At 37.4% G+C, this 19,169-nt stretch overlaps 1 protein-coding gene and 1 pseudogene across 2 annotated transcripts; one reads left to right on the top strand and one right to left on the bottom strand.

Annotated features, from left to right (window-relative positions):
- The first annotated feature begins 773 nt into the window (after positions 1-773).
- Positions 774-10,819, top strand: GCG (glucagon). Of its 2 annotated transcripts, XM_043573438.1 has the most exons (6): positions 774-858; positions 4,126-4,226; positions 5,971-6,132; positions 8,010-8,147; positions 9,519-9,662; positions 10,335-10,819. In XM_043573438.1, exons 2-6 carry the CDS (start codon positions 4,135-4,137, stop codon positions 10,339-10,341), a joined length of 543 nt encoding a protein of 180 aa, XP_043429373.1. In that variant the 5' UTR covers positions 774-858; positions 4,126-4,134; the 3' UTR covers positions 10,342-10,819. The 2 variants fall into 2 exon arrangements, with proteins under 2 accessions (XP_043429373.1, XP_043429374.1); XM_043573439.1 differs by lacking the exon at positions 10,335-10,819 and having other exon boundaries at positions 9,519-9,666.
- Positions 10,820-12,703: 1,884 nt separating this feature from the next.
- Positions 12,704-13,406, bottom strand: LOC122479686 (annotated as a pseudogene).
- Between the last annotated feature and the right edge of the window lie 5,763 nt (positions 13,407-19,169).

Here is a 19,169-nt window from a genome sequence, read left to right as displayed (position 1 = left end):
CAGTTTTCCTCACATTTTCTCTTTTGTGAATTAGTGTCCGGGTCTCTCAACAGTTAGTCTTTACATATCCATTAGAAGAAAAAAGAAATACTAGTTCCTGTCTTATTATCATTACCTATCTTGGATGTTTAATCCTCATTTTGCTGTATCCTTTCTGCCTGAATCCAATTTTCCACAACAGGACACATTAGGTCTTAATTGATATTTTTAAAAAATTCCTCTAGAAAATAGTACAAATAAATTTCGTAGGGGGTGGGGATGAGAAAATTCTGATTGAGTATGTGTTGAGCAAATGATTTATTACTTGGGTAGATGATAGAATGAACTGATTATTGCATTCAGATGAATGCATCATAATGAAACAACAAACGGGAGGACTTGTGAGACCCCCAAATGAGACCCTGCTCAAAGTGAGGTTAGTTAGCCATAGTCTATGTAATTTCACGGGTTTTTTGTCTTCGGCATCAAAATTCACTTTAGAGTACTTAAGTGATTTTCATGCCTGACTGAGGGTGAAGGGTGAATTTCCAAACTGCCCTTTCCATTCCCAACAACAAAAAAAAAGCAAGAGAGTAAATAAAAAGTTTCCTGGTCTCCGAGGTCCCACCCAATATAAGCTTAGAATGCAGATGAGCAAAGTGAGTAGGCGAGTGAAATCGTTTGTAACAAAAACTCATTATTTACAGATGAGAAATTTATACTGTCAGCGTAATATCTGTGAGTCTAAACAACGCTGAGAGTATATAAATACAGTGCACTGTGCTGCAGAAGTACAGGGCTCAGGACACACACATCCAAAGTTCCGAAAAGAGGGCTCGCTCTCTCTCCGCCTGCTCTGTTCCAGTCAAGTGTCAGAAGGTAAGACGAATCGGGAGTGATTGCAAGATTGTAAATCTTGTTTGGGGTACAGTTAAGTATTTTTATGGGGCAAAGTATTATGAATTAAGTGCTGTTCTTTCATCTTATACTTTATTAATCATAATACAGGGGGCGGAATCGAGATGAAAAAGTGATATAAAACGCATTTACATATATTTATTTCAACATAATGAAGCTGAAAAGCGAATTGGATAAACAATTCAATTTAAAGATATAAAATAGAAAGAAAAACAAAGATTCAAATCAATGCCCTTGTAAGATTTAACAGTTATGAGGACTGCATTTTAAAAGTAAATGGTTAACATTTTGAAAAATAAATATTTTGCTAGGGTTTGATAAATGTATATACTACTTTGAACAGAAGGCGCCTTTTAAATTCAGCAGAAATGTGTCCATTAGAGAAGCTATAACAGCAATTGCTCCTTACCAATGAAAACTTATGGCTTTCCAAAAGAACAGAGTCAACATTATCCTTCAAATATTCAAATTTCTGATAAGTCTATCAAAAAATCAACGTCCGTGAAATCAGTTCACTGTAAATGAGACATAGCATATTTGGTGCAGAAAAAAATATAGTCAGTTATTAAGAAGTCTTTGGATGGAACTGAGGTAAACCACTGATGAATAATTACCTCCCAGGGATTGAAGACCAATAATAATAAATAATATATCTAAAATGTCCACATCCTGAAAGGAAATTTAGTAAGTCTCTTCAGAAAAAAACAAGATGTTCTAAAGTACCCATTTAACTTCTTAAGGACAAAGAACAATTTTACAAAGATCCTCAAAGGAGAAAATGATCAAGGGGTGTGTTTTTGCCATGTGCACGAAGGACTTAGCAGAGGAAATGAGCCAACCGGTTTGAAAAGGACTTATTTGGCCTACAACACCAATATGTTTAGGGATATGATATAATGTCACCTTATCTAGGTCTAAGGTTAATCTTTCTAAAAGGCTTCCTACACAGAGAATACTATCGTTACCATATTTTCCTTTAAATTTGAATGGCAATATGTGGTTCTTTAAAAAAACTGCGGATTCTCTCCTTAGACTGCCTAAAGGGGGGTAATTAAAATTCTTCTCTTATTGAGCAGGAGGTGGAGCTAAAATAACGTAAATATTTGCTTTCTCAGGAGTGGTATTCAAACAATTAATCTGATTCTTCAAATGTTCACAATTCCATAGGCTTCCACTAAATGAATAACTGACATCTTAAAAATCAGTTCCTTTTTCAGTAGAACTCATTTTGTTGACTGTAGAGGACTGAAGATACTCACTTCCCTACAGTTGCTTCTCTTTCAGTTCCCACAGTGGCAAAATCCCACCTGTTCTAAATCTGCCTCTGTAAAACATACTAGAAAATATCGTAAAATTTTTTGGATCTTTGCGTAGAAGGGATTATTTAGGACTAAACCGGCTTTTTAAAAATATTTTTTAATGTTTATTTATTTATCCTGAGAGAGAGAGAGAGCACGCATGAGAGGGGAGGGGCAGAGAGAGGGAGAGAGAGAGAGAATTCCCAAGCAGGTTCCTCACTGTCAGCACAGAGCCTAAATGCAGGGCTGAAACTCATGAACCCTGAAATCATGACACGAGCTGAGATCAAGAGTCAGACGCTTAACCACCTGAGCCACCCTGGCGCCCCTAGGACTACATTGACTTTTAACAGTGGGGCAATCCTAAAAAGAAATGCTTGCCACCATAATTTTTTTAAAAAATTCCCCAAAGTATGAATTTTCAATTGAGAATTATAATCAGAAGACACAACTTGCGTAGATGACAAAGTTTCCTAAGTTTGCCAACTAGATGAACTGACCCAGAGCGAAATGCCAGATAAGGAACTTAATACTGATGAATGAAGAAGGGTGAACCTGTAATTCCTAATGTGTTACTTTGTCTAATTGACCACTTAATCTAAAAAGACAGTATTTCAAAGAAAAAAAAATACCACTGCAGGTACTACAGTCTGCGTGTTTTAGTGCCAAAGACAGATAGTAAATATGGCTAGGATGTTCAAGAAAAGATTGATAGTTTAAAATGTTAATATTTATAAAATCCTTATTTCAAACCAAATGCCATTTGCCAGAAGTACTCATTCAAATCATTTACGGATAAGCATAATCAAACATGGATTGAAATCCCCACTTCTCAAAGTAAACACGGTCGGTCTTAAAGGTAGGAGAGAGAAGTCCATGACCAATACTGGACTCAAAGGTTCCATTCGGTAAACAGAGAAGCGTGCCCTGTGGGGTCATGCTGCTCACATTCATATTGATCCCCATCCCGTCCACACTGCATCATCAGGTCCTTGGCATCCAATGGCTTCACAGGGCATCTGCTTGAGATACGAAGACAAGCAACCAGGTGTATCCCACAACCAAGCCTAGGGTGTCAGTAGCGGTGAATGACGTATCCTGGACTAAGTCCAATTATAAAACAACCTGGGGACTACCAAGACTTCAGAAGCAAGCATTAATTTTCTTTATGACAGTGATCTCTTAGTTTCTTGGTTGTGATTGTTCAAGTTGCCAGAAGCATTAGTTTTTGTTGCAAATTGCTTGTCTTTAAAATGATTTTTCCCTTTAATTTAGAACAGGTCAAAGCACCCTAAAATACCTCAAATCTGTTGGCCGCTTTATAATTACAAAGTCTAGACCAAGTTACACTATTTAAAATATAAATGAATAATACATCTGAACCGACAGCTGGTATGCCAAGTTGTAGCCTGAGGCTGCTTTAAGATGGTTGAAATGCAGTATAATGTAAATGCTTGGAAGTGAAGGACTATTAATTGAAAGCCAGACTGATAGTGAAGGGGGTGGCATTATGGATAAAGTGCCATTCAGGCTAACCATATGTAGCATATCATCTACAGTAGATATTTTAAATGTTTATCATGGACATTTTTAATTTCAAGTCTGGAAATGAGCCTTTTCTGATCATTAACACAAGTGTCCTACACTAATGAAAGAGCTTAGTTGGTGGTACATTGCTTTTTTTTTTTAATTGGGTGGAACATATCTTTTGTATCCTTTTTTGTCACCCCCAAAATCTGGGGAAAAATATAATCTACTATCTGAAATGAAGCAGGAAATATAATCAGAGTAAAGTTGATGACTAGCTTATACTTTCTATTTGTAATATTTACTTAGTCAAAATTGAACTAATCTAATTGGACAGGTTTAAATGTGGTTGCCTGTCTCCCCCCACCCGCACACCCCCCTCCCTGACTCTGTGTTCCCACAGGCAGCAAAAATGAAAAGCATTTACTTTGTGGCCGGATTGTTTGTAATGCTGGTACAAGGCAGCTGGCAACGTTCCCTCCAAGACACAGAGGAGAAATCCAGGTATTAAATCTCTAGACTTTAACTAACATGATATTATGGTTAGAATACAGCCTGTTAAAACTATGGTTCGTGAATAGGTCTCAGTAAAATACTCTGCACATTTTCCAAATGTTCAAGGTATCATTGTGATACAGGCTTTTCTGCAGTATAGATCAGAGTATGTGCTGTTTCATACCCAAAGGGGTGGGCAATGTTGAAAATTTATTACACAGTAAATTATAGCTCTTTCGAATCTTCAGTTGATCCTATCTGTACATTCATTACATACTGTAGAATAGATTATTTTAATGATTCATACCAACTTTGTGTCTTTTTTAAAAATAATGGCTAGTTGTTAGCTATAAAAGTCATATGTGTTCATGATAGAAACTATTTTAAAAACACACAATTTTGTTTTCAGTGCTCAAACTTCATTATTCAGAGAAAACTGTTAATAATTTTGAAATTTGGTATATTACTTTCCTGTATCTTACGTGTATGGTGTATAAACGTATTCCAGATACGATGTTTTTTTTTTCTCTTAGCATTATGTTGCTAGTTTTTTCTTATATCATTAAAAATACCTATTATATGTAGGACCTTTAATGCTTGCATTCTATTCCGTCTCATAAATGTACAATATTTATTTAGCTATTCTTCCTTTATTGAACACTTAAGAATTCTTCAAATTTTCCCACAAAGAATACTGCAAATAACATTTCCCCCCTAGATTTCTTACTATTTTCTGAGGATAGATTTCTAGTAGTAGAATTACTATGTCAAAGGGTTTTGAATGAGTCTAATTTTTTTATATTATCTTGCCAACTTGCTTTCCAGAAAAGTCACACACATACACATTCCCATCAGCAGTATAGAAATACTTCTCTCACACTATCCTCCCCAGTATTTAATCTTCACTAATTTGACAGGTAAAAATAGTATCTCATTTCTATTTCTGAGTATTAATCACATTGAATATTTCCCCATATTTACCATGCCAATGAACTGTTGATTTCTAGCATGCGTACTATCAACTATACAGTTTCAAATTATCAAGTGTACTTTTTCTTGTCTTTCTTTTTTTTTAATGTTTTTAATCTATTTGAGAGAGAGAGAGAGAGAGAGAGAGAGAGAATGAGAGGGGGAGGGGCAGAGAGAGCATCTCAAGCAGGTTCTACCCTGTCAGTACAGAGCCCTATGTGGGGTTCAAACCCATGAACCATGAGATCATGACCTGAGCTGAAATCAAGAGTTTGATGCTTCATCAACCGAGCCACATATACACCTCTTTTGTCTTTCTTTGAATGTTTGTCTTTCTTCCAGCATTAGCTATAATATACCCAGGTAACTAAACTTTTTTATATGAATATATGCAAAACAAAATTAGGAACATAAATCTGCTGCCCAGCAAATGATGTGGAATTTTTTACTCTTTTAAAATATTCAAGTCATTGATCTCTTCTGTCATTATTAGCACAATCATGAGTAGATGAATTAAGTGAAAAAAGATTTATTTAATCCCATTTCAGAAAAAAAGAAGCCAGGTGAAAAAATCTATTACTAGAATTCAGAATCAAAGTGTATTCAATTCCAATACAACTATGGAATTCCCATGGCAAGCCAAGGTGTCTCCGAACTACCCGCTGAAATACTCAAGGCACCTGCCTTCCAGCGTCATACGGTGCAGTATTTTGTAGAGAGGTACTATTGAAGTGATTCTACTCTTGGGGAGAGATTTAGTTGTACCCATCACTGTTCTTTACAGATCATTCCCAGCTCCTCAGACAGACCCGCTCAATGATCCGGATCAGATGATTGAGGACAAACGCCATTCTCAAGGCACATTCACCAGTGACTATAGCAAGTATCTGGATTCCAGGCGTGCGCAGGATTTCGTGCAGTGGTTGATGAACACCAAGAGGAACAAGTAAGAGTCTGAACCTAGTCCAAAATTTGCACACAAATATATTACATAAATATGTCTAAAATTTCTCCTGTTTTTTTTATCATGTTCATCAGTTAGTGCACATAGGCTCTTCCAATTTTGGTGATTTTCAAGGTTGGTGATACTGTCCTTTGTATTATTCCTTGAACGTCCCACCCTCTCACCCCTTCAGTCCCCTTATCTACCCTCCAATGGGACTTAGACTTTATATTCCCACCCGTGGTCTTAGCAATATTTACCTTCTTGGGCCATTTTCCTTTAAAATCAGAAGTTGACTTTTGTTAACCTGCAAGATTAGGAATCTAATTTCTGACCAAAAGATACAGAGAATTCACCATTCCCTTGTAGGGTTCAAACTCATGATTGTGATCACATTCAAAGTATCCTCTAGCCAAGTTAATCATGGTAAGGAATGGAAACAGATGCAGTCTTTTTCTTGTAGAATACAATCCAAGATACACATTTAAAATTACAGCCTAGCTGCACAGCATAAAGAGAGAAGAAGGCAAATAAGAACACAAGCCTATCGTAAGGCATACATTTTAATGTTGGATTTTCTTTGACAGTGTTGGGTTTTTTGCTACATCTAGGCTACTGGAGGAAATCATCTGCAAGGGTTTCACAGAGATGGTGGAATTTCACAATTTCTTTGGAGGATGGCCCACAAGGGGAAGGGAGTTATGCATACAAAGTAGCTAAAGGAATCTAAAAATCAGGAAAGGGCATAGATTTGTCTGGATAGAATAGAGGTGTGCCTGGGTGGCTCAGTCGCTTAAGCATCCAGCTCGGGTCATGATCTCATTGTTCATGAGATCCAGCCCCACACTGGGCTCTTTGCTGACAGCACGGAGCCTGCTTAGGATTCTCTCTCTCCCTCTCTCTGTGCCCCTTCCTTGCTCATGCTCTCTCTCTCTTAAAGATAAAAAGAAATAAACATTTAAAAAAAATAAAAGAGAAGGGAGAGAGGAAGGGAGAGCAAGAGAGTAGACACAAGCCAACAGGAGAAACAGGAGAGACAGAACGATTGACCAAAAGTTCTTAAGTGAAAGTTACAGCTACAGAAATGATGGTCATGGCCAGAAGAGACACTGGGAAAAGTTCCTGCCAAGGACTAGAGATGAGGCCTTTGGTAAAATGTGGAAAATCAGAAATTTGAAAAAAAAAAATGGAAACAGCTGTCCTCATTTCTAGAAAAAGAATGCCACAACTTGGTAAACTAATGTGAGACAATTATTTTCTTAGGCAGTTTCTGTTGTGTGTTTCAGATAAACCTTCTGGGGTAACACACATCAGGGAAACTGAGGGTGGCTCGTCACCCACCTACACAGAGCACTCTGCACATGCTTGAGGGTGAAATGGAGCCCTCTTCTTCGCTTTCCTCGTTGCTGGCCCATCACACGTTTCCTTTAGTCCATTATCCTGTGGTCCTTTTGCTGGATTTTGAGATGGCCCTTGGCTTTCCCTAGAAGCATTGCATTAACTCTGACCCCATGTGGACTAATAACAAACAGCCGTCTTATCTGCAAGTAGCACAGCACGGTGCAGAACCCACTTATATTGAGACTGAAGTGAATGCAGCTTTAATAATCAATGGCACAGACAAGCAGGGGAGCCGAAAATGAGTAAGCCGATAGAGTGGAGGGGCTTTAGCCCACTTTCATTGTTACTAGCCCTGTCCCATCATCCTTCACTCCAGGTAATTGATGTAGCTTCAGGATGATCCCCCGGCTACCCTCATCTCCCAAATCTCCCTCAGCCCCTTCTACATAGGATCCTGAACCCCAGGCTGCACTGTTTAAAGGTGAGAACCATATTGCTAAAGAGACAGATCTTCAACTTAACTTTCACATTTCGTTCAGGAATAACATTGCCAAACGTCATGATGAATTTGAGAGACATGCTGAAGGGACCTTTACCAGTGATGTAAGTTCTTATTTGGAAGGCCAAGCTGCCAAGGAATTCATTGCTTGGCTGGTGAAAGGCCGGGGAAGGCGAGAGTAAGTCTGTACATTCTTATTTAACATTTTTTTTTGCATGATGCTGAAAACTTAGACTACAGTTATCTATATATGGATCTGGATTACAGAAGCAATTAGTATAGTCTCACAAAGTGAGGAAATAACTCATATTGGTGGGAGACAGTCTACAAAAGTCTAGTCTGTTTTACTTTTGATAGCAAGGATTAATAATATTTGTAATTAATTATTATTCTCTATTAGAGTGGCATTGTAATTAGGGCATTCATTTGTCAATCCAGAACACTCTTGATAACAAGTAGAATGCTTTTTTGATAACTGTACGAAGACAACCGGCTTAAACGAGAACTGTCTTGGGAAAACTAGGTTTAAGGAAAAAGGAGACACAATGCTGAAAACAGAAAGTCCGACTGTAAATATTTACACATGGGATCATATATATGTGTGTGTGTGTCAGGATTCAGGTAAAAATGTGATGAAGACTAAAAGGAAGACAATTTAAGATGTGTAATGAAATGACCCTCAAAGCACAGATACGTGGGAACAGTCATAGATTTAACAATATGCCCATTTTTTTAATAGGGCTGTCATATAGACAATCACCAAATTGTCAAAGTTGAAAATGAAGCTAGAGCCTTTTGGGACTTTCTTGGAACTTACCACAACCAAACAGATTCCTGAACCATCTCATTTTCTCCTGATCATTTTGATTGACATTTGAAATATGAGAGGCAGGAAATTCATGTTCAACTCTTTTTTTTTTCTTAAGTGAGATTTAAAACAAGTTCACTGAGCCTTAAAGAGAGCTTAAGGCAAAAGGAAACTAGTATTGTTACTGACTTAAAACATGATCAAACCGATGAAACTAATTGGTAAAATAGTCACTTACACTTGAGGATATTTTGTAGTGTTTTAATGTACTGCAAAAATTTCTGCTAGAGCAAACCATTCAAAGAGGAAATGTTATATGCACTAAACTTTAATCGGCTAATCCTGTACTTTGCCAGGCTGTTCAGACAATCACTAGTTTTACAAGACATCATACGTTTTTCTGATTTATAGACGAATTAGTCTCAGTAATAACATCTGTGCTGCCAATACACTAAAATATTCAAAGCAGCCCGGAATATTGAGAAGGGCATGAAGTTACTCCTTAGGTCTGGTTTCAGTTCCCAACTCTGCTTTTTCCTACCTAAATCATTCCCTTGCCCACATGCAGGTTTCTGTGAGGCTTTTCATAGCAGGCCCCTCCCGCCCCCCCCCCCCCCCCCCGCCCCGGGAAATAGAAACTTACTGTTTTCTCAGTGACCCTCACACATGCTACCAGGGATAAGCAGTCAATAAGCACTTACTTAATACCTTTAACCACTCATTTGGCCCTTATTCCTTCAGTTTCCCAGAAGAAGTCACCATTGTTGAAGAATTACGCCGCAGACACGCCGACGGCTCTTTCTCCGATGAGATGAACACAGTTCTTGACAATCTTGCCACCCGGGACTTTATAAACTGGCTGCTTCAGACCAAAATTACTGAGAGGTGACACCATTTTAGTTAATTCTGAAAACCATCAAAACTTTCATAACTATTATCATACAGGCTACAGGTGGTTCCCGGTGTGGGGAAGAGGGTCTTTATTTAGTCTCTTGGTATATAATCGAAATTATGAATCCTTTAAGAAAACATTATTATATTCACTTTTCATCAGTAAGATTTATTCATTTACCCCTCTATTGCAAAAAACATTTCCTGAGTGTCAATAAGGGATAAGGCATTAGGAACACAGATATGAATGAAACATGCAGATGTTAAGGCATTTGCATATTAATGTCACATTAAAAATTGCTATTTATGGTGACATTTTAGCACATGGGAAAACACCAGTATACATGGTATTATGTCCTTACTGTAATAAGCATAGTAGTAAAAGTTTAAACACCAAAACTTAACCACTTATTTTCATAGGTTATAATTGCTTTTTATAATTTTTCATAAACTTAATATTTCATCATAGGGGAACTTTAGGATAAGTCGTCTCTGCAAATGTTTGAAGAGTTGAAAAGACTAAGGGATTTATAAGATGAAAAGATTGATGAACAAATTTTATCAAAGTAAATCACTGAAATATTTTCTGGATAACTTAACTACTAAGTGTCATCTAAGTGTCATAGCTATTGTTAAATCACTACCTTTTTTTTTTTTAATTTCTAGGAAGTAAGTATGTCACTGTTCAAGATCACTTCACATCACCTGCCAGCCACATGGAATATTTGAAATTTTAAGTTCTGTAAATTTAAGAGATGTATCCTGAAGCCATATTGCTTTGCATGCCAATAAATAACTTTTCTTTTAATATTGTGTGACCAAAGATTGTAAATGGAATAAACCATGGTCAAAGAGTTGTTAAAATACCAGCTTTAAAATGTGGAAGTGCAGAATTCTCTCCTTTTCTTATTTTGGATGAAGTACCCTAACCTGCTTACATTTAGCAATGAAATTACTTTTCTGTGATGTAATTTGTACATATAAATTATTTCAATCACAACATATCTGCATTGTAATGATAAGATAAGGGAAGGACTAGTAGCCACAGTGGTGAAACTGGAAAGAGAAATTCCTTCTTGAAACATTTGTCATAAAAATGCTCTGCTTTCAATATATAAATGGTAGATAAATAAAATTTTCAAGCTTCTTTACCATTGTCTGCCTTCTCTCTTCTTCATGACCCCATTCCTTCCAAACACCCCTTCTTCCTAAGCTCATAGCCCATGAGCCAAATCTGGTGCCCAGACATGGCTTCACGATTTGAATGGCTGCACGGTGCTTTGTGGGCAACCCTGAAAAAATATATAAACGTATTGATTTCTGGCTTATCTTTAAAAATTAAATCATCAGTTGGGGCGCCTGGGTGGTTCAGTTGGTTGAGCGTCTGGCTTTGGCTCAGGTCATGATCTTGCTTTCCATGAGTTCTGGCTCCGCATCAGGCTCCGCATCAGGCTCTGTGCTGACAGCTTAGAGCCTGGAGCCTGCTTCGAATTCTGGGTCTCCCTCTCTCTCTGCTCCTCCCCCGCTCATGCTCTCTCTCGCTCCTTCAAAATAAATAAAAACATTTAAAATTTTTTTAAAAAAATAAATAAAAATTAAATCATCAAGCGATATTAACCTGCAAAACAAATCTCATCTGGAGATAAGTATCAGCTGTCTCCTGAAGAGTCACATGCTCATAGTCAATTTTGTTTATTTAAAAAAAAAAAGCTATTGTTTTTCTGGTCTATATTTCATTTATTTCCACTCTGATCTTTTTTATTTCCTACCTTCTGCTAACTTTGGGCTTAATTGTTCTTGTTTTTCTAGATCTTGAGATGTAAAGTTAGGTTGTTTGAGATCTTTTGATTTTCTCAATATACACATTTATCACTTTAAACTTCCCCCTGCTTTTGCAACATCCTCTGTATTTTGGTGTGCTATGTTTCCATTTTCATTTGTTTCAATATTTTTTTTAAATTTCCTTTTGGATTTCTTCTTTGATCTATTGGTTGTTCATGAATGTGTGCCTAGAAACTTCTCAGGTCTCCTTTGTTGATTTCTAGTTTCATACCACTGCGGTAAGAAAAGATAGTTGGTAGTTGGTATGACTTCTATCTTCTTAAATTTGGTGAGACCAGCTTTGTGGCCTATCATATGATCTATTCTGGAAAGTGTTCTATATGCACTTGAGAATAATGTGTATGCTGCTGCTGTTGGGTGGAATGTTCTAGAAATGTCTGTTAGGTTAATTTAGTCTAATGTATGGTTCAAGTTCAACATTTCCTAGTTGGTTATTGGTTTGGATAATCTGTCCATTGTTGAAACTTGGGTATTACAGTCCCCTACTACGACTATGATTATATTGTTATCCATTTCTGCCTTTAGATATGTTAGTATTTGCCTAATATATTTAGGTGCTCTTATGTAGGGTGTGTCTATATTTATGACTGTTATATCTTTTTGATGAATTGACCCCTTTATCAACATATAATGACCTTCTCTTTTCTGTTACTGCTTTGGCTTAAAGTCTATTTTGTCGGATGTAAATATAGCCATCCCTACTTTCTTTTGGATTCCACTTGTATGGAATATCTTTTTCCATCCCATCAGTTTGAGCTGCCTATGTGTGTCCTTTAAGCTAAAGTGAATCTTTTATAGGCAACATATAGTTAGGTCATGGTTTTTAATCCATTCAACTACTCCAGGCCTTTTGATTGGTGAATTCAATCCATTCACATTTAGAGTAATTTTTTTAAATGTTCATTTAATTTTGAGAGAGAAAGAGAGAACACAAGCAGGAGAGGGGCAGAGAGAGAGGGAGACACAGAATCTGAAGCAGGCTCCAAGCTCTGAGCTGTCAGCACAGAGCCTGACATGGGATTCGAACTCACAAACTGTGAGATTATGACCTGAGCCAAAGTCAGATGCTTCACCAACTGATCCACCCAGGTGCCCCTAGAGTAATTATTGATATGGAATGCCATCCTATTCATTGTTTTCTGGCTGTTTTATAATCCAATTGTTTTTTTCCTCTGTTTCTGCTTCCCTTTGTTAATTGGTGATTTTACATGGTTTTTTTTTCTGTTAAACAATGGTTTTATTAACATAAAAACATACATACCCACAAACTATAAAGTGCTAAGAAACTTAAATATTTAAGTCATAGCAAGCAGGTGGCAATTCAACATCCAAGGCCCCCAGAATGCTTGAAGGAGACCACAGCAGATTATACTTCCAGAGTTAAGAGGGCATTTTTAGAGGGGAAAGGCAGCCACATGTAATAGTTTTTCAAGCTTCCACTTCTCATCCAGGCTCATGGGAAGCATTCTCTTCAAGAGGAGGTATGCCATTTCATATTCCTCAAGCAGGTCAAAACTCTTGAAGACTAGAGGATATAAAGGAAAGAATTTTTCTATTTCTAGATCAGCATCACTCAAGGCAGGAATGGAACTTTTTGCTTTAACAGTCTTCCCAGTCATCTGTTTCACAGGGAACTTTGTCTATTTCTGTTTGAGGGCTCCATTAGTCTTTACTGACTTTTCTGTAGTTATGTTAACAGTTCTCAAAGCCTTTCTGGAAGCATTAGATAAGGCTGGTGGAGCACCAAACATTTTGCCAACACGTGGCATTGAAACCTGAGATCTCCCATTGAAGGCTCTGGCTTGAAGTCCAGATTCTAGCTTTACCCCATCCTTAGGTGCTACACAGGTACCTGGATCACCATTTTTCCTTAACAACAAAGATCATAGCAGCCATTCTGGATTAAGCAAGGCTCAGCCTCTTTTTCTGCTTTTGATTCCCCTTTCTTTATCTTTTGTGAATCTTCTCTAGATTTTTGCTTTGTGGTTGCTCTAAGCTTACATAAAACCATCTTATAGATAAAGCAGTACATTTTAACTTGACAGTGACCTCACTTAATTCACATTCAAAAGCTCCACCAAAAGCCCCACAAAAGCTCTAAATATATATATATGTATATATATACATATATATATATATACATATATATATATATACATATATATATGTAGAGAGAGAGAGAGAGAGAACGTGCACAAGGGAGAGGGGCAGAGGAAAGAGAGAATCTTAAGCAGGCTCCAAGCTGAGCCTGCTGTGGGTCCAAGCTGCAGCTGCTCCAAGAAGGCTTGGAGCCTGATGCGGGTCTTGATCCCACAATCCTTGGATGACGATATAAGAGCTGAAATCAAGAGTCAGACAGACACTCAACTGACCGAGTCACCCAGGTGCCCCCCTTTATATTTTAGATGTCACAATCGACCTCTTTTTATATTTTGTATTCTGCAGATGCTTTCTATTGCATTTTTCATTTCATTCACTGAATTCTTCAGCTCTAGAATTTGTTTGGTCCTTTTTATGATTTCTATCTCTTTGCTAAATTTCTCATTTTGTTCATGTATTAATTTCCTGATTTTCTTTGAATTGTCTTTTTGTGTTCTCTTGTAGCTCATTGGGTTACCTAAGAATAGCAATTTAGAATTATTTATCAACTAGATTGCAAAATTCTGTGTCTTTGAGTTCAGCAATTGGAGGATTATTGTTATCTTTTAGTGATGATATGTGTTCTTGATCCTTCGTGCTTCTAGAGTTTTGCATTGCTGCTTTCATATTCAAGGTAGTAGACACACTCTCAAATCTTTACTAGTTGCCTTCAAGTAGGATATATTGTTCATTGGTCCTATTATATGAGGGGCTTCTCTGACCTTTTATGGATACATCCACTCTAGACTTCCTACTTCCTCTTGTGGAAGAATTCTTAAGCTTTTGTGTCTTCTCTGGTTCTTATGATTCACCAGGCTGGCTGCTGGAAACCTATCTTCTGTTTTCCAAAAGGTGGCACTACAGCTCAAGTTTGTGATTTCTCCCTTGCTCAAAGACCCTGATCTAATTTTATGAGTGTACTCCATTTACCAGAGCTGGCTCTCTCACCCACTGCACTGGGGAGCACACACCAAGGGACAGGCATAGAGTTTAGGGAGGTGTGGGTTCAGCATTTGGGGTATTGAGAGAGCCTACAGGCCTGATGGAGATGGGGAATGTCCACCATGCTTTCTTGTATGCAAATCATTGCCTTTACCACTCCAAAACCAATGTACCCATGGGTGACTTAAAAGGCTCCATTTGGAACTAAAATTTGGTTTAGAAACTGTATCTTCATTATACCAGAGTCAAAAGTGTGAGAACATCGCTGTGAATGTTCCAGTTCAGCAGCAGCCTTCAGAACCATGGGATGTCCTCATACAAAAGAGGAGAGGTAGTCAGCTAAGAAAACTGGCACATGGCTCCAATGAATGGAAAAGGGAAGGATAAAACAGAGTATGTGAATCAAGCCCAAAGGAATGACAAAAGTCAAAACCAGAGAAGATTAATCTTCCCTTAAGTAAAAGAAGCAAACTAAGGGACAACATTGGGAAATAAAGCTAAGGAAGGAGTCATGTAAGTGTAGACATGAAGGTGAATTATTAGTTATGTATTTGTTTAACTATGTGTAATACAATCCCAATCACAGAGAGTTAACAATATAGGTGTTTGTTTCTTATAATACAAGAAATCCAGACATAGGGGGTCCAAAGCTAAACATGTTAGTAATAGCACATGGTCTTTATCCTTCTGCTTTGCCATCGTTAACAAATGCCTTTCCTCCCATGGTCACCTTAAGATTGGAAGGTGACTGGCCCATCTCCCAGTTTCCTGTTCATCTTCCAGGGAAAGATGAAGAAGAAAAAAAGTGAAAGATGGGTAGGAAGAGAGAGAGGAAAAAGAGGAAGAAAACAAGAATAAGACGTATAGGAAGTGAGAATTAACAATCAGAAATACAATGAACTGATTTTGAGAAAGTGAAACACTCTCAGAAATCCTCAGATTTTCAATTTTGTCTTGCTGGCCAGAAACGTGCCCCATGACCACATCCTGGCTCTAAGGGAGGCTGGGAAATGCTGCCTTTAAGCAGCATATAAAATCAGGATCATATTTATTAGGAAAAGGGAAAAAATGAATATTATGTAGGGAACTAAAATCAAAAAGCATATTACCACAGTCAGGGTTAGATGCCCAAGCCTTAGTTTAGTGAGTGTCATCTTTATAGTTTGAGGTTTTGTTGGCCTAACGTAAGTCCAAACACCCTTACAAAAACAAAAATTCAGACTGCCCCTGAACTCAATGTGAGAAAAGTAAAACACCCAACAAAGAAATTATTGGAGAATATTCAATGAGACTCATACAAGCATTTTATATCTTCAATTATAAAACTAAGTTTAAATAATGGGAATACAGGAGTAAAGGATTCAAGTTGAATTAACCAGGCAGATATAAAAGAAAGCAGAATTGTGCTTTTGTCATCAGAAGGTAAAACTTAAGGAAAAACTATTACGGAAAGAAGAATACTTTAAGATCCTAAGTGTTATTGGGGACCCTGGGTGGCTCAGTCGGTTAAGCATCCGACTTCAGCTCAGGTCATGATCTAGCAGTTGGTGAGTTCGAGCCCTGCAACGGGCTCTGTGCTGACAGCTCAGAGCCTGGAGACTGTTTCAGATTCTGTGTCTCCCTCTCTCTCTGACCCTCCCCTGTTCATGCTCTATCTCTCTCTGTCTCATAAATAAATAAACATTAAAAAAATTTTTTTAAATAAATAAAGTTCATTTATTTATCTGGGAGAGACAGAGACAGCATGAGTGAGGGAGGGGCAGACAGAGAGGGAGAAAAAGAAAATCCCAAGCAGGCTCTGTGCTATAGCACAGAGCCTGATGTGGGGTTTGAACTCATAAAACCGTGAGATCATGACCTGATTGAAACCAAGAGTCAGACACTTAACTGACTGAGCCAACCAGGTATCCCTGAAAAACCTGTTTTTTTAAAAAAAGTGAAAACATACAAACTATAAGAAATGTTAAAGAGTAAATAATTATCAAAGTAAAAAGAAAAAATTTTAATTAAGACTAATTTGAACAACTCTATGTTAATATATTTAAAAACAGATTTAAAAAATACCTGTATAAAAAATATAGCTCATCAAAATTGTCCTCAATATAGATGGACAATCTAGAGAGATCATTTTCCACTAAATAAGCAGAAAAAGGTTTTAAAGATGTCCCTACAAAAAACAGGTGGAGCATATAATTTCGCAATGGATTTTTACTTAACCTTGAAACATCAGATAATGAATACTATTAAAACTATTCCAGAATACTGAAAACACAAAAGCTTGTACATTCATTTCCTGAGGTGAGTGAGTATAACATTGATACTAAAATATGAAAACAAATCGCACAAAATTTTACAGATGAATGTCACTTATAAACATAGATTCAAGTATCTTTTAAAAAGAGTCCAACTGTCCATTAAAAATACAATGTGGAGGGGCGCCTGGGTGGCGCAGTCCGTTGAGCGTCCGACTTCAGCCAGGTCACGATCTCGCGGTCCGTGGGTTCGAGCCCCGCGTCGGGCTCTGGGCTGATGGCTCAGAGCCTGGAGCCTGTTTCCGATTCTGTGTCTCCCTCTCTCTCTCTCTGCCCCTCCCCTGTTCATGCTCTGTCTCTCTCTGTCCCAAAAATAAATAAACGTTGACAAAAAAAATTTTAAAAACAAAAAAAACCAAACAAACAAACAAACAAAAAATACAATGTGGAGAAATTGGAACTTTTTGCACTGTTGCTGGGAATGTAAAATGATGTAGCTCCTGTGGGAAATAGTGTGGCAGTTCCTTAAAAAGTTAAAAATAGAGTTATCATCAAACCCAACAATTCCACTTCTGGGTATATACCACAAATCATTGAAAGCATGATCTCAAAGAGATTATTTGTGCACCCCTATTCACAGCAGCATTATCCACAATAGCTAAAATACGGAGACAACCCAAGAGTTTAATGACTGATGAGTGGATAAACAAAATGTGTCATAGACATACAATGGGAAATAATTCACCCTTAAAAATGAAGGAAATTTGGGGGCGCCTGGGTGGCTCATTTGGTTGAACATCCGACTTCAGCTCAGGTCATGTCTCACAGTTCGTGAGTTCAAGTCCTTCATCGGTCTCTGTGCTGACAGCTCGGAGCCGGGAGCCTGCTTCAGATTATGTGTCTCCCTTTCTCTGTGCCCCTCCCCTGCTTGCACTCTGTCTCTCTCTATCTCAAAAATGAATAAACACTAAAATTTTTTTTTTAAAAATGAAGGAAATTTCATGCTACATGCTACAACATGGATGAACCTTGAGGACATTATGCTGAGTGAAATAAGTTAGTCACAAAAAAACAAATACTATATGACTCCACTTTTAGGATGTACTTAAAGTAGTTAAAATCATAAAGACAAAAATTATAATGGTGGTTACCAAGGACTGGGGGAAGGAGAGAATGGGAAGTTATTGTTTAATAAGTATAGAATTTCGGTTTTCAAAAAGTTATGGGGATGGAAGATGGTGATGATTGCAAAACAATGTGAATGAATTTATTATCACTAAACTGTATGTACACTTATAAATGGTTAAGATGGTAAATTTAATGTTACATGTATCTTACCACAATAAATATGTGTGTGTGTGTGTGTGTGTGTGTGTGTGTGTGTTTGTGTGTGTGTAATGCCCAAGCTTTATTTTAGTGAGTGTCACCTTTGTGGTTTGGGGTTTTGTTGGCCTAACTTAGGTCCAAGCATGCTTATATAAACCCTAGACTGCCTCTGAATTCAATGTGATAAAAGCAAAACATCCAACAAAGAAATTATTGGAGAATATTCAGATAAGACTCATTCAAGCATTTTATATATTTAATTATAAAACTAAGTTTACGGGCACCTGGGTGGCTCAGTCGGGTGAGAGACCGACTTCGGCTCAGGTCACCATCTCACGGTTAGTCGGTTCCAGCCCCGCATTGGGCTCTGTGCTGACAGCTCGGAGTCTGGAGCCTGCTTCAGATTCTGTGTCTCCCTCTCTCTCTGCCCCTCCCCTGCTCGTGCTCTGTCTCTCTCTCTCTCTCTCTCTCTCTCTCTCTCTCTCTCTCTGTCTCTCAAAAATAAATAAACATTAAAAAAATAATTAAAAAAATAAAATAAATAAACTAAGTTTAAATGATGGGAATAAAGGAGTAAAGGATTCAGGTTGAATTAACCAGACAAATATAAAAGAAGTGATGCGGATTATGCTTTGGATATGAAGTAGTTCAATATTAGAAAGTCCTTTAATACAATTCATCATACTGATAGGCATGAGAAAACCATAATCTCCTCTCCATAGATGCCAAAAAGGCACACCACAATATTGAATCCTCAATCATGATAAGATAGAAATTGACGGATACTTTTTAAATATGATAAAACATATACTGGCCTAAAAGTCTGCAGTTTACTTAATGCTATATATTGGAGAAATTCCCATTAGATTCAGAAACAAGGAAAAGACACCATTATTTTGGCTACTATTTAACACTGTCTTAAAGGTACTAAGAAATTGAAGAAGTTAAGGTAATTAAATAAGAGAAAGTGCACAGTGAAAAAGAATGTACTAAAACTATA

This window comes from Prionailurus bengalensis, chromosome C1 (genome assembly GCF_016509475.1).
Source record: "Prionailurus bengalensis isolate Pbe53 chromosome C1, Fcat_Pben_1.1_paternal_pri, whole genome shotgun sequence".
Taxonomy (NCBI): domain Eukaryota; kingdom Metazoa; phylum Chordata; class Mammalia; order Carnivora; family Felidae; genus Prionailurus; species Prionailurus bengalensis.
The sequence above is the reverse complement of the archived record's forward strand: the minus strand, read 5'-3'. Positions and strand labels throughout refer to the sequence as shown.